Below are 21,158 nucleotides of genomic sequence, written 5' to 3'. Positions count from 1 at the left end.
TATATATATATATAGTACTATTACTATATACCTGTATTTACTGTACTACAGACATTTATTGACTTACCGGTGGGCCTGGCGGTCCAACAGCTCCACGAGATCCAATGGTACCAACATGGCCCTGAAAATATTTCATTATAGAGTATTAGAGTACTATTTCCGCATACAGCAAATACAATCAGCCCAATGACACAGCATCAAAACTATATACAATATCTTCTAAGCCTTGTTTTAATGAATTTATACTATTATGACAGGTGGCTCTTACTAAACAGCATCAATACAGTCAGCCCTTAAATGAATTACAATGAAAACTGACCCATTGGGGGTATTCTGTTGAAATCTGGGGAATTATGACACAACTGCCAAACTAGCTTAGTTTTTATGACTATGAAATGAGTGGAAAGGGGTCAAGGATTATCTTGAGTGATTCTTTGCGGGCATGCACTTAAAACAGTTACACAACTGTTACCCACTCGTACGAATTAGTACGAAACAGTACTTAATGACTTAAATGTGTGTAGGAACAATGCATTAATAAAGTTGGATACTTTAAACGTCACTCAACGTATATATTAAGGTGAATTCATGCAAGATTTGAAAAGGAGGATTGGAGGCCTACTGCATGCTAGGTAATTTTCTTATACATTTATATAATAATCTTCTTATAATTAAAATTAGGATTAGAAGATACATGATAAAACATCAAAACAGTGTAATGTTATCAGCTAAATCTAATAGCTTTTGTACAGCATTTGGCTGTTCAAAATGTTGTCGCTACGGACCACATTTGTAGATCTATTCACAGCTTAATATAAACCAACCAACAGTGTGTTTACGTTTTTTGAGAGAAAAGAAGCCTGGGACTGAGAGGCAAAAAGTGACAAAAACACCAGATTTCCACCGCCCTATTGCTGGGAATGTGGTAATCCTCTCCCACATGTGTGGTCTGCCCTTACAGTACCGAAGCAGAGCAGTGTTCATTGGAGCACCGAAAGAGTACAAACAACAATCAAGTAGACAAGCACAGAGAGTGTGATATGTCTGATGATGATTTAATAGTTTGGTCTACCTTATATCCTTCATCCCCTGGCTCTCCACGCTCTCCTCGTTCTCCCGGGGGGCCCTGTGTAGACACAGATGCACACACATGAACACACAGAATGTACATGCATGCCTTTGTTTATGCCCACAAAGCTCCAATTGAGCTGGGCAGCTACGTGAAGACATTTCTAAGGCCAACACACAACATATTGAATAGATGTGACCTATGAGTCTGGATCTATCCTGGAATCAAATGGGGGAAGGCGTAATTTCACATTGAACCCTACTTTCAGCCAATCTCGGTCAGGGGCTGCAGCAAGACACAGGCTACCATTGTATTGCTCATGCTACGTACAGGGATACTCTGCCAACTTGATAATCCAATACCACTCATATGGTAGGCTGCTATCTATACCTGTGTCAACTTCCAGTAACCATGATTGTTAAAGTAGGCCTACCTTTGTGGTCAGGTCCAGAGCTGAGAAATGTGTCTCAAAGTGTGTCTCACTATTTGTGTCTCAACAAGTCATGGTAGTATATAACTGTGAGCATTGGTGGAAGAAGTACTTAGATCCTTCATTAAGTAAAAGTACTAATACCACGCTGGAAAAATGCTCTGTTACAAGTCCTGCATTGGAAATGTTACTTAAGTAAAAGTATGTAAGTAACATCAGAAAAATGTGTTTAAAGAATTAAAAGTAAAAGTAAGTAAAACAGTTTGTCAATCAACTAAATGTTTAATTGGAATTTTAGTAGTATATATGGTGGGGTAGTTTAATTTATAATAAAACAATGTATTTTATAAACTATATGTGTTTGTCTTAGTTTGTAAAGTAACTAGTAATGAAGCTGTAAGATTCTTGTAGTGGGGTAAAAAGTATTAAAGTAAGTATAAAAAGTAAAATTTCACTCTGAAATGTCGCAGAGAAGAACTAGAACATGACATGAAAAGAATATACTCATGTAAAGTATAAGTACATTCATTTGTACGTAAGTACAGTACTTGAGTAAATGTACTTAGTTACATTCCACCACTGACTGTGAGCTTTCCCAAGCTGCTAAGACTCTTCGATAAATCCTGATCCTCTTTTGATATTAGTCTAAGAATGACTTTGTTATCTTGGACGCAGAATCCTTGAGGTAACTTGGGTGAGTAACGGCCCTCACTGTAACTCTCTCCCTGGTCAGAGACATATGTTTTGTATAAATGCACAGTAAGGAAGCCTGTTTTAGTTTTAACAATGGAACAGTTGTGCTCATTGTGATGAGACCTATATTTTCATTATGACAGAATACAAGAAAAACAAACAAAGCTAAGCTTAAGCTTTACCCTGAAGTGTAAAACCTCCTTGCCTAACAGATTTAGCTTGTTAATACTCCTGCAGCCTGCAATGAACAGTCAAGATATTAGCCACACAGGTTGATAATCAGGGGTCCATATGCATGACAGATTTAAGAACAGAAAGACTGATACATTATTGTCAATCTGGTGGGATACAAAATGTGTGTACTTGGTGCTAAAATCAGGAGCTGATCGGGATTAACTTTTCCTTCCAGTGTCAATCCGGTATTTCAATGGCTTGGACTAAACGAAGCAAGAAGTGTTAGGGATCAGAAAGGAGAGTTTAAAGGAAAGCAAGACCTACTGGTTCACCTAAGGGCCCTGGCAGTCCTGGGGTCTTATTGTCCTCGCCTGGATAACCCTGGAATGTAGAAAACATTGCACACACAATCACACTTGCAGACATAAACCTTTGCAATCCAGCAGTCCATTGAAATACATTAAAAATTAAAACACTGAAATAATTCATTTTTAAACACTAGTTCAGGCATCCTATTACCTTTTCACCTTTAGGTCCTGGTGGTCCGATGGGCCCAGGCTTGCCAGGGTGACCCTAAAAAGAAAAGAAAGCGCATTATTGTAGCCGAACGAAGCCGCCATACTTCTACTGGCTACAGCATGTTTCAAGGAGAAACATGAGTTTAGCTGTCAGCATATTAATCAGAACTGTTTAATATAAACACAAGTCTTTGTAGAGAAGCTTTTACATTCTTTCACTTCACAAGGATTGGGATTTATGGCACAGACTCAGAAATCACTCGGCAACCTGAGTGAAGTGACCGAGTCTCATGCAGTACACACCTATACACATTCATCAAAGCAAAAAAAAAAACTTGAGGTGCCTGTTCAAGTTATGCAACCTAAGCCCACCGACGTTGGCATTGACCAGGCTGTGGAGTTGCCTGGAAAAATCAGCTTTTAGACTTTACCATGATCAATTCCACCTCCAAGAATTATCTCAAGTGATTATTTGCGGGGCTGCACTTACAACAGTTACACAGCTGTTGATGATGAGTATGAGTATGATAAACAGTACTTAATGACTAAAATGTGTCTTAGGATCAATGCATTAAAAGTACTGCCAAATGGCATCCAGCATACAAGTAGGATACTTAAAAAGTAATGCTACATTCATAGGGAAAGCAAGGTTAGAAAAGGAGAATTGGAGACCTACTGCATACTATATAATTGTCTTATACATAGATAAATTAATTGCATGTTCAAAACATAGCTACAGACCAGATTTGTAGAGTTGCTGCAAAGAATTAGCATGTAGACTTCCCCATGTTCAATTCCACCTCTTATCTTTGGTGGTTCTTTGTGTATTTATTTCCCTTGTATTTCTGATAATTAACAGTAATGAGTCATGGAAAATGATGATGTGTCCTCCACAAGACTCAAACCCAGGGTATCTCCAGCAAATGCTACGCATATGGCACAAGGCTAGTAGGGTAGGTGAGTAGGCTTGACTTAAAACAGCTATGTTGAGTTGAGATCTGTATCTGAAGCATGTATAAAGTTCTTTGAAGCAGGATTAAGTTTGATGGATACACCTCAAATGGCTTTTTATTTCCTGGATTTTCTACAAAACGTTATCTTGATAAGTTAATAGTACTTTGATGTAAGATAGGCCACCAAAGAATGTAAGCAAGGTGGGATGTGCTAAGCTAAAACTCCAGACCAGTCAGGGTTTTCTAAACTATACCGTAGAACTTTACTGTATCTATGTGTACATTGGCAAAAGGATCTCATAAAACAACAGAAAGGGGATACTCACTGTGTATCCTGCCAGTCCTGGTTGCCCTTCTATCCCCATGACTCCAGGCTGACCCTGGAAGCAATGCAGAAAATGCACACAAAATAAGACGGTGAATCAGTTCTAGTCATGTTTATTTAGCTTTTTTAGCTAAATATAACCTACATACACTTACATAACAATTTAATAATAAGTATTTTACTTGTTTTTACGCCACTAAGTTTTAAGTTACCAGTAACTACATTGTTATTTTTACATAAATCATAATATTAAAATATGAACTACTTTACTAGTTTAAACTACATGAGAGAAAACAACATGCAGCAGTCCCTGATTAACGTGACCTCCAGCAGTACCTGATTATCTTCATTCCATCATTCACATTTTCACTATTCCCTACACTTTTCATTTACGTCCTCTGTAAATCACTTGTTCTCCTTTAAGAAAAAAAAGAAATGCGTATACCATATATTTTTTTTTTATGATGGTGCCGCCTAGATTTATATTAATTCAATGGTTGCCTGATACACAAAGTGCCACAGACTTTAAACAATACCCCTGCAAGAAATCTCCTTCTTAAAGCCAGTGCGTAGTTCCCCCATGAGGAATTCTAAGTAATAACGACAAAACTGTTGGCACGTCCACATGATACAAACCTTTTGTGATCTCGCACCACCTCCAGGCAGTTGCTAGTAGCCAAGGAGGACATGATTGAAAAAAACATGATTGACTCTCCAGAAGAGGTAATTATCTGCACCTGAGTTTCTCTGTGCAAAAGTCACACAAAGACACAATCTTCTGAACATTGGCATACTGAAAAAACTGCACTGCTAATGCGAGTTTGCAGTTAGAAAGATAGTTGCTCAGCTACCACATTAACTAGCATGTAAATGCACCTGCATGTCACTTCAGTCCAGTAAGATGTTGGTGTGGTCCTTACTCTTTATACACTTACAACTAGCTGTCAGACCATTACATGTAGCTACAGCCAAGTTAGTTTACTTTGTCTCGTGTTCCCTTCTCTTCTGGCAGCCTGCCAGTTGCTGTCAATCAAACACGCCCCTCCAGTCGGCTGAGAAAAGGACCATTTCTGACATTTCCCTAAAGACCATCCTGGAACGTCGTGGATATAGACTAGTTTGAATGTGCCAGATTGATCTGTTTTGCGCCAATAAATTTGAGCGTTTTTCTGTGTTTGGCTTGGAAACGTAATCTTCATCTGGCAACACAGCTTGTTGTACTAATCCATATCTCATGAACACTATGTCGTGATGTGTCTTACAACCGTCAGTTACTTGCCTAGTGTGCATTATGGATTAAATTAAATAGTAAAGTTATTCAAATTAGTTTGAAATAGTAAAACATTTGGCTAGTGAAAAATAACTGATTGGCTGGTGACTTTAAAAATGTACAAGCCATGTTGGCTGGTAATTAAAAAAGTTCATTTAAAACCCTGTTCACAATACATTGACTGCAAAAGATGATGACTAAATGTGACTTTATTTGGACTAATATCACAAATCTCTGTACATAAGTTTCAGTCTGATTCTGAGACAGGATTAAGTGAGCGGAAGAATGGGAACTAACAGGTGTGCCTCGAGTTCCCCTGGCACCTTTCAGACCCGGCTCGCCAGGCTGTCCGATGTCCCCTCGTGCGCCGATCTCACCAACAAGACCTGGAGGACCTCTCTCTCCCTGGAAAGAGACAGAATGTCATTGGATGACAACAAACTGCAATAATGACAAAAAGCCAGTATGGATTGTTTTCGGCATTCAACCTCTTTTGACAGTAAGAAGCCATACATTTTGTCTGAATCGCTGTTCAGCAAGATAACAAATCCATGCTAGCTCAAAAGGAAATTTTGTCTTTATTGCTGGCTGCAGTCACTTGTTTACTTCTTAAGTTGACTAACGTCCTCTGAACTCCTGTCAACTTTACATTCGATAGCTCAGTAGTTCTCTGGAACCAAGTGAACGCCAAAGGGCATTGGACTGTGTCCTCTTGCTTTCTGCTGTTCCATTGCAGGGGAAAACATACTTTAGAGGAAATGTGGTGGTGAACAAGGTCCTTACCTTCTTTCCGTGTCGTCCTCTGTTCCCTGGGGCCCCTAGTTTTCCTTCCGGCCCCTGTAGCAGGAGATCCATTCAGTGATTTCCATAGAAATTACAAATATATTCTATAATCAGAGGCATTGATACTTTGATACAGTAACTACAGCACATGATTTCGGAAACTATAGCATTTTTCTCCCCAAGTATTATCTTTAGTCCACAATGCTGTTTAAAACCGGACATGTCAGCTCACATTTTTGGGAACTGGACTGTGGAGTTTTTGTAAAACGTTCTCACACAGCTTAGAATGTATGACCTGAAGCTGCCTTCCTTCCTGACACCTGTGACCCTTCTGCCCCCAAACACCTATAGATAGATCTGGATCTATATCTCAAAACAAACAAGCACTAAGAAAAAACCTTGACTGACATCCATCATGCAGGACTAACCATTCAAAATCTATAAAGTATAAAATTGTACTGCCCCAGTGTAAAAAAAGGGCTTTGTAGAAGAGAAGGCTGACCCCTACTGGGATACAAAGACATTATTTGGTTAAGAGCAGTTTTGTATCTGCTCTGTCAGTTGCATGTTGCATTCAAAATCCTAAGTGTGCAATTCATGTTGCCATGTCAGTCATGTCTTATCATTTGCTGTATACTTATGATCCATCACTCTCTTGTCTCAAATAAATAAACACAGTGGAAAACCAGAGGAACCACTTCTGGAACAAACTAATCTACCGCAACTTTTAGACTACAACCCCCCTAAGTTGTTTTATTAAAATTGTTGCATCTGGCTGTTTAGAAACATAATATAAACTTACACGAAAACCCTGTTTCCCAGGCTCTCCGGGTGGTCCTATGAGCCCAGGGTCTCCTTCTATTCCTTTGTCCCCTGGCTCTCCGATGGGCCCACGCTCACCAGGCTCACCCTGAAAGCATGACAGACACAGAGAATGAGAGGCACACAACCGGGGAAAGACAGTTCTGTTTTAATTCAGTAATTTTCAGATTGCCAACAGAGAGTAGTCATTAGGTCAGACAATCCATGGTGTTCAAAAGCTGACAAATTACTTTAGAGGAATGTTTTTGTTTTCATTTCCTTTATTATATACAGTATATTTCTATCTCATTCAAATCTAGTTCAAAATTGAGTTGATAAGTGTATTGTGGTGTGATGGCCAGTATATGACTTGGATTAACTTTTTGAAATTCTGAACTATTTTCTTTGAAGACCTAAAAAGAGCATAGTCCACTTAATAGTCCCTATTATTAATGTCATATATCATTGTTGTCATATGGAGAGGCCTGCTAGAAACAAATCCATATCTCATTTTGGCTACGTGTTTAAATTTTGTCTTGTTTACCTTGGCTCCATCTTTTCCTTGAGGGCCGTCTTCACCAGGGGGACCAGGGGGACCCTAAACACGTCACCATTTAAAACAAAGAGACGTGTGAGAACCGTGACATTGTCATTTACTTCGTTACGGCAGATTCTATGTATGGAGCAACTTAAGTAACAGGGCCACTGTTTCTGGAAGGAGCTGTAGCTGCTGCTGATGTTAGCATCTCCTATCCTGGGTTCATTAAAGTTAAACTATCTGCACGGCTAGATATCACTAAAGGTACATTAAAACATTTCATAATTTGTGTAAATCAACTGATTAAAGAGAACATGCACAATGTCCAAGATCAGTCCAGCTGGTTTATTGGCATTTCTTTAAACCAATCACAATCGTCATTGGCAGTGCATATCTCCGCTCGGAGCAGCTACAGAATCGTCGTGTGAGATAGTCTAGCTAGCTGTCTCAATTCACAATGCTGAGATCTGACTAGCAGTTTATCCATGGCACTCATGAATTTACCGGGGTTTAAAATTCCAACACAAATAAAACCAAAGGAATCATACATCGGCAAAAATATATGCATCCCGCGAAATTTCCTGCAGCACCGGAGCAATCGCAGAAGTGGAACGTCAAGGATATAGACTACCATCACCAGACTGAAAAGCAGTCTTTCGCTGCCCTCTCTGGTTAAAAGTTTGAAGGCAGTTTCACCTCTGACCACCGACAACATCACTGATGGGTGTAGTTGGGTGGGGTCAGAAGGGTGCAGCGTTGCATCTGTGAACACACCGGGCAGTGATGTCACTGAAGATCATCACTGCATCAAGCTGAGAAGGGAAACCACTGGAGGTCAGCAAAAACAAGAATTTAAGGGGATGTTAAGTTGTTTTCTTACTGTCAGGAGATCATTAAAAGGGGTACAGCAAGAGCAAAAAATTGCCTGATACAATTTTTTGCTTCCCGATACCGATTCTAATACCAGAACTTGCGTATTGGCCAATATCGAGTACTGATCTGATACCAGTGTGTCATATATTTTATTATGTTTTAACAGCTGTATACTACTACTATCCCAGTATGGATGTGATATACATCTTTGTTGTACTTCCTGGCTCAGCTTAAACTTTTTGTGAAACGAACGCAAACAATGAACGCTTTAGAACTTTAATTTATTATCCAGTTTGACAGTAAGTCATAATGGAAAAGTAACAAATTAACTACTTTAAAGTAGATTGTCTTCAAGGTTTAATTAGATGGTATCGGATCGGTGCATAAACTCCAGTATTGGTGATGGAACATCTCTTGTAATGAACAGAAGAATTCTAAATTTTGACTAGAGTAGCCAAATGACCACTTATGAATGATGATATTTTGATTCTGCTAAGATTTGATTTAACATGTCAAGTTTGTGGGGACAACTTAGTTCTTTTGCCAATGGAAAGAATAGCGTAAGCATCTAAATCATGCTTGCAATAAAACAAAAGAAACTATGATGTACAGTAATTGTAATCAGTGACTAAATAAACAAGTACCCTGTACATTTGTATTGTGGGGAGTGTTTGACAAATATCACGTAGGATGTCAGATATCTTTGGTCCAAGTGCAGGTAGTTAGGCAAGATGAGAGAATTCAAGGCAGAATGGACAGAGTCGCAGACACCTAATTCGTTAATCTTCCTTCATCCATTTAATTGAAATAGGTCAAAAAGCACTGGGGTTTGATATTTCAGCAACCTTGTTAGAAAAATGTTGAATCAAATTCTGTGGATGAAACAGTAAGAGGAGACTCAAGCAGTCCAAGTGCTATTTAAATAGTCCATCAGACAAAACAATTCCATCGCTCTGCTTTCTTTGGGCCGGGGGATTAGTCATCCTCATCAGAAAGAGGGGGAGTAAATATACAACCGGGTTAGATGTTCCCAAACACAAGGAAGGAAGGGATTAGTAGGGTTGTTTGCAGTTACTCACTCTCATTCCCTCCTGTCCCTGCTCCCCTTCAGCTCCTGGAGGCCCAACATCACCCTGCAAGGACGCAAAACACAACATGGGGCTGTCTGGAGGCCAAAACACTCATATATGCATACACAGTGCCAGACGTAGACCAACCACTGACACTTGGATCTGAGGAAGTGTTAGACTTGACAATCAGCTGTTGTTTCCTCCAAGGCTACAGTTATGTCAAGTACAAACTGACGGAGCAAGTTTACGGCTATTTATATTGCTGGAGGGTGAAAGGGACTGAAGCACTGACCTTTGACCCCTGTTCTCCAATGGCACCCGGTTCCCCCTCTGCACCAGGCCCACCCTGCAAGTATAAGGAACAAAGGTCATTAGTTATGTTCAATTTGCACTGTTTGCACATGCATGTCAACTATAAAAAACCCAAACACCTAATAATGAATTGATAAATAATGTAATTTAACGTAATGTACTTCAGGTCCTTGCTCTCCATCAGGTCCAGCCTCTCCAGAAGGTCCTTTGGATCCCTGCAAGAAAAGTAATCATCATAAGAGGCCTTAAGGACACTAGCTTAATGATACAATAATATAATTGCTGGATACAGTAAATAGGAAAAATAAAACATCCGTGCAACACAATATACGACTCTCGCACATAATGGCAATACAAATACGTAGAGTTGAATGTTTAGGTCTCTAGAGTAGGGAAAGTGGAGAACTGAGAATGCCTGAAGTAAAACTGAAGACCAGCCAAAAGCAAGATGAGACCCATAACACAAACCGAGCCTCTAGTTTTATTGGAACCTCCTATCCTAATAAATATTTGTTTCTGATTGTTTGACATTCTTGACGTCCCTGAGGGGTCGGCTAATTTCCAGGAAGAAAAAAATAAAAAAATCAAGAACTTGACTAAGACTAATCCAAGAAGCACAAGGTAGGGTGCTGAAAGGTGTCAGGGACACAGAGAGTGAAAGCAATAAACATAGACAAATCTAAATAACTCCTTCTCAATTTCTCGTAATAAGCAACATCAGAGCTTCCTGTGGCAGTTTCCGACCATTTCAAATGGAGGGGCCAGGCTGGGGCCCCATGCAAATTTAGGGGTACCAAATATATTAAGCACAAGTGTTACACACCACCAACTCTCCATAGATTTGGTTCTACAAAAGACTAACGATACACCTATAACAATATGTTATTTATTACTGCACATGAATAAAATCCCCTCTTTGGGGTTACAAGTGGAGTTAAAAATGTATTCAATATTTGCCACAGGGGGATCGAGGCTCAACATCATGGGGGCTATGGCCACCCTTTCCCCCTCTATAACAGCCCCTGAGAGCCTCTAAAGTGTTTATGTAATAATTCCGACCATGACAGCTTCTTCCTCATGTTTGTAAGAATAATTATTCATTATGGATTCCCGTCTGTTTTTTTTAAATTTGTGGATTATTGGTAGTTTTCTGAAACAACCACATCAATGTAACAGAAGATATTAGCATACTTACTGGTTCACCATGGGGTCCCCTCTCCCCAGTGCTGCCTGGAATACCTGGTTTACCCTGGAAACACACATGCACACTCATGAGTCACGGTTAGTTTCTGTCATTCATTTATGTAATCACAGAAAATAAGCAGCAAGCTTGGCTTTGACCACAGTCCCCTTCTCATTATTATTACTGTCACCATCATCATTAGCATTGCGACCACAAACATGATGGCTGTGTCTAATATTTCAGTGCTGCCAAATGCCTACAAACATGACAGGAACGCTTTGATGTGATGCAAATGGGTTGGCTTTCCTGTCAGATATCAGATCTCTTTGTAGTCCAAACATTGCGTTGCCAAGTTTAGACAAGACACGCTAATTTCCAACATGTTGAAAAGTGTTTAGTCCAACATTGACAGAGGATGCCATTACTCTTGCTCGGGAGAGATAGCTACTTGTTCCATGCGTTGAAATGAATGTTTCAAAGTCTGATGAGGTAGCAATTAATTCAGTCAAGCATTGGCTGTGGAACACATTGGTTAACTAACTCATAATAATTAACACAAAAAAAAAACCTTTGCGTTCTATTCACTGTGTGAGGAAGATTTTAGCAAAACAAAAATATGTACGGGAACTTCAGTATAATACAGTGCTTCAGGATAACAACCACAATCAATGGCAAGTGCATTAAGTAGTACATTGCTTTCAGCACTGAATTTAATGGGCTCCGACATCACAGGTAACAAAATGGTTTTGGGACACATTCACTCACTGATTTTCAATCAAAGAACCTAGCAAAGGCAATGAATTATACATAATATATATTAAGGAGAGATGTTATCAGCCACAAGATGGCGCCATGACTCCAGAGGTGGACAACAGAAAGCGCCCCCGCCCCCCCCCCCACACACACCTCTTCTGTATTTGCTAAAGATGCAGCTACATATTGTTTGTTAAAGCAGTGAGGTTGATAATCTGAGGAAGAAGTTCTTCATTTCCCATCAAGCAGCATACGCTTAGAAGGACAGGTCACAACTAGTCCCAAATATGTGTTTGTTGTTGAGACCATGTGTGCATGTCCAGATGGGTATATCTGAGATTCAGAGTACAGGCCTGCACGAGTCTGTGCGTATTTGTGTGTCTGTTAAGAGTAATTACAAACAACAAAGACATGTCAAATGTTAAGCCAACACATGATTAGAGAAAGTAGAAAGCATCTCATTTGTCAATTTAAAATACAGTAACACAAGCCAAACACCGATTATGCAAACGGGTGACAGGGCTTTTCTCTGACCTGGGATCATCCTGCCACAAATGGATGAAACTTTAAGAAACAATCTGTGGATATAATGATCATGATTTGACTGTTAGACAGCCCACATGGATCTGCTTTTTAATCTGTTTTTGATCAGGTTTTTGTTTGCATGTTTCTAACATCTGTGGAACATCAGTCATTTCATCCATCCACAGTTCAAAAGCCTATAAAAACTACCATCCATCTTTTTTAAGGTAAAAAAGAAGAACAAAACAAGACTCAAGCAAAATGGTCCTTCAAAGCTGCCAAAAGTCTGTCTATTGTGTGGCACTAAAACCAGACACAATAGTCAATGTGTGTCCTACATCTCATTCTTAGCTGCAGAAAAGACAAAACTTCTTCTCAGGGATTGTTAAAGTCTTAAAGTGGAGCCTGACCAATTATTCAGCTGGCTTATATCATCAACCATTATTAGCTAGCTATAATTGGTATCAACCCACATGTCAGCGCATAAGATAACTTTGCTTGCAGTGAATTGATGCAAAAAATATGTTTGTGGGAATTTAAAAATACTTTTGCCATTATATAATTGCATAGTAATGTGTCCACCAGAAAACCTGCTTTTATCATGTACAATTTCCTGCTCCACACACATTGCATGTGAAGTATTGCTTATAATTTCTTAAAACAGAAGCAGGTAATTCAGCCAAGTTTGTATGTTTTCATCAAAACTGTGAGTCATTACAAATTCATGTTAGTAGAAATGCACCTCACACACTGGTTTAATTAAGGGGGAATACACGCACGTGTGTTATACGCCTGAAAACACAGCTCAGTCTCTTATTTTAACTTCCTTAAGGGTGACTTTATGGGTGCACACTCTTTAAGTAATAATTATATATATTGCAGGTGAAAAGAAGCTGTGGAAATGTTTTACAAGTCTGTGTTGTCTGCGGTAGGCCTAATAATGCTACTTGCTAAAGTGAAGAGGATAATTAAAGTTCTGAAAGAGACATCCAGCAGTCAGCATTCAGTTAAACATCACTTACACTCTTCCCAGGAGGGCCTCTCTCTCCTGGACTGCCAGGCTTGCCCTTCAAAAAAAACAAAAACATTATATGACATGCAGTTTCAATCAACCCAAATGGCTTCATTTTATTTTGAGAGATATATTGGCAACATATTAATCTTCCATGTCAGGTGGTTGGTGATTTAGTGTGTGCTGGGTTTTTCAATGTTCCAGTTGTATGTGTCTCTCTACACATTTCCCAGCTTGTCCTCGAGAGGGAGAAGCAATAATCATTATCCTGATGAATATATTGGCTTCCTTCTTGTTTACATTTCATGTATTTGAGAATTTCTCTCAGACGAAAACAAAATGCAACAAGACACCAAAATGAGAGTGGTGTTAATCTGGCCAGATGCATTTGAATGTATATGGACTGTATTGGAGCTTTTCTAGTCTTAGCCCCTACTCAATGCACCGTAGTGTAACATACACTGTGGTCAAGGCTGCTGTAGTTGCCACCTCCTCATAAGATGGGAAGCATTCACACACATTTACACTCTGATGGTGCATTGGGAGGAATTCATTTCTGCCCAAATCACCAACTTCGACATTGGACTGCAGGGACAGGGATCAAATCAACAACCTTCCGACTGGTAGGCGACCACTCTACCACCTGAGCCACAGCCGCCCAGTGGTTCAGCACAACAGAAACACTTGAAATGCTCGGACATTAACTTGTTCTGTGGAAACACATGTGCAATTGATTGCTCTGCTACGCGTGCAAATCCATAACAATCTTACAGATTGTAGAACCTACTGTCATTAGCTCAAAAATTTGAATACATTTGGACGATGGACGTCAATTACAAATATCCTTGTCTATCAACTAAATTCAACCTAAATGAACAGCACCTGAGGAGGCATCACATATACATAGCAAAACATACGGCCACACCTAGAATGGCTGTGCTAATATACTTGCACACTTTTGGAAATTGGAGATTGCACTTAAAATGTCTGTATTAAAACCAGGCGTTACAGGTTAATCTGAATCTGGATTGTATGTTCACTAAGCTAGCTATCAGTTAAATATAACATTTGTGTTTATCCTGCTACTCCTCTACATTTAACTCAGGTTTCCTCTCAGCAAATAAATAATAACTTTTTGTATAACCTGATACAGGGATAAAGGCAAAATAAAAACTGAAAGGCTTAACAAGCTTTTAGAGAGACTGAAAGGCTTACCAAGCTTTTAGAGAGACCCCACGATTATGCGCTAATGTCTTTCCCATGAGGTGAATTGGCATCTTCGAAAGGGATGCATGTGTTAACCTAGATGCTTCAGGATGAGGCCTTTTTTTCTGACTGTGATTATTCTTGGCTTTGGATGAATGAGAGCAAATATAAATTCACCTTTTCATTTCTTAAGACCCTGAAGCCTTCATCCGGAAATGTATGACACATAAAACATTTAAACCATGACACTCATTCAGCATTTACCTTACCAGTATTTTTAAGGCTTTGAGTATAAACTTTATAGCTTGTTATTACCTCTTTTGCTGTCCTTTTCTTACATAAGCTGGTACAAGATAGAAGACAATTTTAAAGGCATATTCATTTAAAGACTACTTACTATGAATCCTGGCTCTCCTTTTTCTCCAATGTCACCCCTTTCACCCTGAAGATAAAAGTTTTGACACATTTTGGTAAGGTATTAGAAGAAAAAAAAGTGACTAATGAATTAAGTAATTCAAAAGCTCTGACAAATACTGACAAACAGCAGTGTCCCAAGTTGAGCACATAATTCCTTATCCCGTACCTCATATATAAGAGGATGCACATATTTCAAACAAAAGTACTATATCTCTTTCATCTTCACGTGCACATGATGGTTTTTCCCACAGGGTGGTATGCATGCTCACCTTGGCGCCCTCAGGGCCTGGTTCTCCCAGTGGGCCATCTGGACCTTGGGGCCCCTATACAACAGGACACATGAGACACACCTTTGAACATCCCTCAACAAAGAATGTTAGGTACTATATTACATTTACCATGAAAGCATCCAACACAAGTTGACATTTACTGTTAACCCTGAAATAACACCAACAACAAAGTAATTAGTCTGTATTATTTGTCTACTCAGGGTTTTTTACAACCCACAAACATTCCAGGGGGTTCCCAGCACTGTAGCACCACCACACAGGTAGAGTGACAGATAGAAATCTATAAATACACATTTGTTTCCCTCCTGTCCGCTCTTTCAGGACTTTTCCACTTTCAGCCAATCTGTCGTTTCAATCTTGTCGTTTATGTCTCCACCTTTGATTGCTCTCTCTCTACCAGTTCCTATTATGTCTGAACCTCGGGCTTTCGTCAGACATCAAGCTTACAGGCAGACAAACACGCCTTTATCTTTCCTTCTCATTGTTCCTTCCTTTAGCTCATTTCTCTCTCCAATCTTGGACTAAAAGTCATTCAGGCAATCATTTCTGGCAAGTGACCAATGCTACTGTAACCTGTGGTCCACCCTCGTTGGTGTTTCACTGATTCTGCAACATAATTAAACAACAACTGCTTATTCAAAATTAATAACTAGATATGTTGTAAGCACTGTTAAGTACTGGAGTTTATGCACCGATCCGATACAAACTAATTAAGCCCTGATGAAAATCAACTTTGAAGTAGTTTATCAATATTCATTTTTCATTATGATTGATTGTCCAACTGGGTGATAAAATAAAGTTCTGTAGCGTTCATTGTTTGCGTTTGTATCACGTATGTTTTATGGTATCGGATAAGTACTCGGTATCTGCAGACAACTCCAGTTTGCAACACATATAAACACAGTATTACACAGTTGGTCTACAAGAACATTTATGGAGCAGGTGAGGTGCATTTTACTGTGAGTGTTTATTAAAATAGGGAAGAGGAATCAGAGATAGACATATTAGATATGAGGGAAGCAACTTAATATTCAGAGGAGGAAGTGTCTGCATCTTTTCCCACAACAACAAGAAGTTTAGCGCTAGTGCAGGTGTGCACCAACTAGGGCAGGTGCACACCAGATAATTCAGCTCCAAGACATGACTTGTTCTTTTATAGCTCAGAGGGCAAAATGATGAGAACGACTGATAAGCAGTGCAGCGGTTATATTTTGCCTTTTTAACGTTGCATTCTGAGGTTTATCTCTTATTGACAAAAAAAAAAAAATGCTGTGTTGAAAAAAATCTTAAAAAAAAAAAAAAGCTTACAAGGGGACATGTGACTTTGATTCAAATGATTAGCTTTCACAATTTCCACTGGTCCATGACAGAGGATTTTTGGGTAACTGTATCTTACCTCAGTAAGCCAGGAAATGCAACCACACACTGACACTTGGATGGCTTACAGTAAACAACACAAGTCGTGGCATGTCAAGTGCTACCATATGTTTTGCTTGGCAAAATGTTCAACTGGAAGAAAATAAGTGAGCGGAGGATAAAGGAAGTGAAGTGAAGTATTGATGAGTGTTAGAAGTAGTGTGGTTGTAGGTATTGCTCTAGTGGCTTGTTAGCGTTCTTTTCCCATTTTCTTGCATTAGCTTAAATGGACTCACATTAAATAAGAAAGCTTTAGCCTTGGCAACGCCACGCAGCCCGGCACTCAAGTGAAGCACATGCAAACTATCAGTGTAGGAAAGTAAATTAAATCTGTAGTAGGCACTTTATTTTTTGGATTAGGCACTTTATCACATCGTACCGACACCTTCTAAAACAATACGAAACCTTTGACTAGCATGGATGATACATGGCTAACATGCAGTCAACAAAATCCTCACTAGACCAAGTTGGTAACAATAAACCGCCACGTTGACAGTCAGTGCAAAATATTCTTAAACAAGATAACAGTTCTAGTTTAGCATCATTGACAGCATCACTTTACATGAATATTAATGCACTGAAACTGAATATTCATAGTTGTATGTACGTCACTTCTCAACAATGTGTTTTGGCTTTTGTTGAGGAACAACAGTATATTTCTTGGTTTAATACCACACGGTTACAGAGATTAAAATTATATTGTATTATTCAATAACTGTCATTGGCAAATAATAATTTGTATTTCCATCACAGAAAGTTAGGCAAAAACTATGAAAATGATTAACCTATAATGTTTTTGTGGCGGATGTTCAGTTGTTTTTAGATTTTTCAAAAAAAACATATATTCATTATTTACCTCAGAGGTCCAGTGAATTTAGTTACGTAAACATCGGATTGTTATTTACAGACAAACCTTTGAAGTTGCTCTTGAAGAAAGACTTTTAAATTTTGCTTCGAAAGGCAACACATAGTTATTAGATATAGTTGAGTTTTATCTAATTTAAGATGAACTTACCAAGATGAAACCTCCTTTGTTTATTCTGATCTGATAGACTATATAATCAAAAACTGACCACGATTGAAATAATTAAACTATCTTTGCCTTCTCACTTGAAGGTGTCATTCTCCTCTCAGCCACACGATGTCACACCAGTATTACCACACCACATCCATGTGACATTACCATAATGTCTTTCAACAGGAGATTCACAGGGCTTATGGAACCGCTATTAATGCACCTATAAAGAAGCTTTGAGGAGAACAAACACATGTCTTCTAATTGCTTTAACCTTTGGTTTGTAGAGGTTGAACTGTAATACGAAACAGACAACCAAGGGTCTGATGTTTTCATGAGTTGTTGAGTTAAAGTCAGCTCACATAAAAGACAAAGGACTAGTGCATCTAATGCCCCATAAATACAGCTCTTACCCTCCTGCCCTTCGTCCCAGCGATGCCTGCGCTACCCCTCTGCCCCTGTGGACCCTGTAAGAAAAAACAAGACAGACAAAAGATGGATGGCGGTGACAAAATATGGACTGGTTTTTATAGTTTTTCTTTAGCAAGGTGTTAGACACACTATGAAATACAGTGAGAATATTTACACAAACTTAAAAGGGCCAAAACTCTTTAAATGCGTATATAGCTCACATAAACACTAGTCCTAATGCACTACGCAGGCCTTAGCAGAACTACTTAACAATCTGCCAGTTAAGACATATTGTTAACACAGGTCTAGACTAAATTATGGGAAAACTGATATATCAAAAAAAAAAATTAAATTGTATGTTTACAAAAACCAAGAGTACGTTCCTCCAAATCAGTTTAATGGCCCAAGTTAATCTTGTAATTTAGGCGTTTATAATATCCAGCCAAGACACTGAGAAGAGAAGACTAGAGTCAATACATCCAAGCGTCTCAGTCCATTAAGTACTAATGTGTGTATGACTGGATCCAAAATGCAGAGGGAGCAAAAGAAAAGAAAACATAAACTTTGGCAAAGGAAGTTAAAGGAAGACCAATATGCGTAATACATGCAGTTGAATACACACAGTAAATATATATATATATATATATATATATATATATATATATATATATATATATATACACACTCACACACACACTGTATATATATTGTACATATACATACTATACATACACATGGTCATCCCAATGCAAACAATCACTTTTTGGTGTTACATGACGAGGGTAAGACACTTACAGGTGCACCTTGCAGGCCGATGTCCCCTGGACTTCCTGGCAACCCTGCATAGCCCTTACACCAAAAATGAAACAACAAAAATTACGGAAAGGGAAACAAGCAATGATTTCACTGTGTAATGGCATCAGCTCCATTGGTAGTAATGGTGGTTACCATTATCATACACATTATTCGAACTATGCTGCATTAGCGCCTTAGGATTTTAACGATGACGAGTGTAACCCTGCAAAACTGCGCAATAAAACGTGGTTACATCTGTAACTGGAAAGGATTGGAACTGTTCTTTAGGACTGTGTTTCATATTTTGTTGTCTTTGAATGTGCTCCAGACCACCGAGAGGAAAAAAGAGACAGCTGGTTGTTGTGCTTCTCCTCACACACATTCTCTTTTTAGAGAGAAAAAACCCAGTAAAGACTAAAGTGGATGAGATTTACCAGGAAAGGTGCACCCCTGTAAATCACCATTCAAACAGAAACAGAACTTCATGAGATGATCATTGTAATGTGTGGTGATCAAAGTCAAACAGCCACTCTTTGCTAATATGGTGTCATCTAACAAAAACTGGTTCACACTAAATCACTGTAACTCCTTACATAAATCACATTGCTCTCCGTCGCTCTCTTTGAGTCAAACATGGACACACACTAGCAGTGATTTAATCATCTAACTATTCATCCAGCCACCAAATTAGTCACCCTCTCTTCCAGCCAGCCAATTAGACTGCCAGCCAGTCTGGCAGCCAGCTAGGTCAGGACTGGGGCCCAAAGGCACAGACAAGGAGTTAATCCAAGGCCCCAGGACAGTGAGGGAGGCACGCCTTGCTCATATAACAGTACAGGAGGCAGTGGGAACACTGCTGCAAAGGACACCATGTGGTTGGGTGATGTCTACCCAATTTGCATATGACAATGATGTCCACAGTGAAACATCATGGTGGATGATGACGTCATAAATAATTACTAACATTCCGGTATTTTGCTCTCAGAGCATTCTTGCTGCATGTCTGTATAGGCCTCAGACTTTGGACTGAGGCTGCACAAATAATCTAAACTGAAACTATAACTCAAATCATATGGGCACAAAAAACTTTATTTTTTTCAAACTGAAAGTTTTTTGAAACCTTCAATGAGACAATCATATTTACACTGACATTTGAAACAAGTTTAGAAAAATGTGCTTTTTCTGCACCGCTATTAAAAATCTTTAACTCCAAATTACAACACCAGCAGTTGACATTTTTGCCAGTTGCCACTGGAGCTCATTACTGTCAAACTGGGAGGGAGTGATGCTGACCAGCTTCTTATTCAGACTGATACCCCAAATCACAGGTCTCATCCTAGCAACAGACGATTAACTAAGACTTTTATGACTGAAAAAGAGACACCACAGACAGAGAACACCAAAAGGTATTTCAACAGATCCAATTACAGTGCTTACTAATCACTAATGACTGGATTTCATCACCTAGACTAGACTGAGTGTTCCAAAAATGTCACTGAAATAAAAAGTTGGAATTTGCTTTAAATCCCTATCGTCAGCATTCTCTGTGGGAAAACCGATTTGACACGGCAGACTTTTGCAAAGATTTGTATCAACAAAACCTACAACATTGAGTAGTCTGGAACCATTTTCGGCCAAGTGAGTCTGCTTTCATTTCCGTGAGCTATGAAACGTCTGCCAAAGCTTACAGCCAAAAATTGCTTAGTGGTTTAGTTTTTTTAATTCATCATCCTTAGACATTAGTTTACTGTATAGTTTACAATGTATTTTATCTCTGGTTGTCTGATTGTCTTTGGGGTTTCCCAACGCTCAGACAAGATGCAGACCTATGCAGCGTGTCCTGAGTGACTGTACTTACCCTAGGCCCCTTCTCCCCAACTGGACCAGTTGGACCTGCTGGTCCTCTGTCGCCCTGGGGGAAAAACACAGTTAGACAGAAAGAGAGCTGATCATTAAACTATGACCTGAAAGCTCAACACAGAAAACCCCAACACAGCTTCACACGTTTCCTAATGAAGAGCAGTGAAACTGGAGGAGCTTCTCCAATACAGAAGGTTAGATTGACAGCTGGTTGAATGGGGTGTTAAAGTGAACAATTACTTTGAAACCAAGTTTGTGGGACAGTGTGTTAAAGGCAAAGGTAACTCCTGGTGGGCAGTAAAGCTGCCTAGGTCTCCCCTCTAACACTTATGTCAGCGATGCTTTAATCCTCTTTGAACTTTGCAACATTCATGACTGTTCAAGTATACATCTAGTTCTGGTTGCACATCTATCAAGGGAGCAGAATAGCTTTAAGGCTCTGGATTGGAAAGAATAGTCTAAACCAGAA

General features: G+C 39.2%; 1 protein-coding gene and 1 long non-coding RNA gene across 2 annotated transcripts in view; one reads left to right on the top strand and one right to left on the bottom strand.

The window, feature by feature from the left end:
- The window catches only part of LOC117951018 (collagen alpha-1(XXIV) chain), an 87,986-nt gene that overhangs the window by 13,682 nt on the left and 53,146 nt on the right, over nucleotides 1-21,158 (bottom strand). Inside the window, exons 26-44 of the mRNA XM_034882492.1 lie at nucleotides 20,688-20,741; nucleotides 18,830-18,883; nucleotides 18,037-18,090; nucleotides 15,172-15,225; nucleotides 14,883-14,927; nucleotides 13,290-13,334; nucleotides 11,005-11,058; nucleotides 9,971-10,024; nucleotides 9,790-9,843; nucleotides 9,507-9,560; nucleotides 7,561-7,614; nucleotides 7,018-7,125; nucleotides 6,216-6,269; nucleotides 5,730-5,837; nucleotides 4,164-4,217; nucleotides 2,886-2,939; nucleotides 2,691-2,747; nucleotides 1,073-1,126; nucleotides 68-121 (exon numbers count right to left, since the gene is read on the bottom strand). Coding sequence (XP_034738383.1) covers nucleotides 68-121; nucleotides 1,073-1,126; nucleotides 2,691-2,747; nucleotides 2,886-2,939; nucleotides 4,164-4,217; nucleotides 5,730-5,837; nucleotides 6,216-6,269; nucleotides 7,018-7,125; nucleotides 7,561-7,614; nucleotides 9,507-9,560; nucleotides 9,790-9,843; nucleotides 9,971-10,024; nucleotides 11,005-11,058; nucleotides 13,290-13,334; nucleotides 14,883-14,927; nucleotides 15,172-15,225; nucleotides 18,037-18,090; nucleotides 18,830-18,883; nucleotides 20,688-20,741 — 1,119 coding nt within the window. The remainder of the gene's footprint in view (nucleotides 1-67; nucleotides 122-1,072; nucleotides 1,127-2,690; nucleotides 2,748-2,885; nucleotides 2,940-4,163; nucleotides 4,218-5,729; nucleotides 5,838-6,215; nucleotides 6,270-7,017; nucleotides 7,126-7,560; nucleotides 7,615-9,506; nucleotides 9,561-9,789; nucleotides 9,844-9,970; nucleotides 10,025-11,004; nucleotides 11,059-13,289; nucleotides 13,335-14,882; nucleotides 14,928-15,171; nucleotides 15,226-18,036; nucleotides 18,091-18,829; nucleotides 18,884-20,687; nucleotides 20,742-21,158) is intronic.
- The window catches only part of LOC117951024, a 9,173-nt gene continuing 1,590 nt past the window's right edge, over nucleotides 13,576-21,158 (top strand). The window contains exons 1-2 of the long non-coding RNA XR_004658028.1: nucleotides 13,576-13,586; nucleotides 19,573-19,576. This is a non-coding gene — a long non-coding RNA (uncharacterized LOC117951024). The remainder of the gene's footprint in view (nucleotides 13,587-19,572; nucleotides 19,577-21,158) is intronic.

Source organism: Etheostoma cragini, chromosome 9, assembly GCF_013103735.1.
Source record: "Etheostoma cragini isolate CJK2018 chromosome 9, CSU_Ecrag_1.0, whole genome shotgun sequence".
Taxonomy (NCBI): domain Eukaryota; kingdom Metazoa; phylum Chordata; class Actinopteri; order Perciformes; family Percidae; genus Etheostoma; species Etheostoma cragini.
This window is presented reverse-complemented; position numbering and strand designations above follow the sequence as displayed.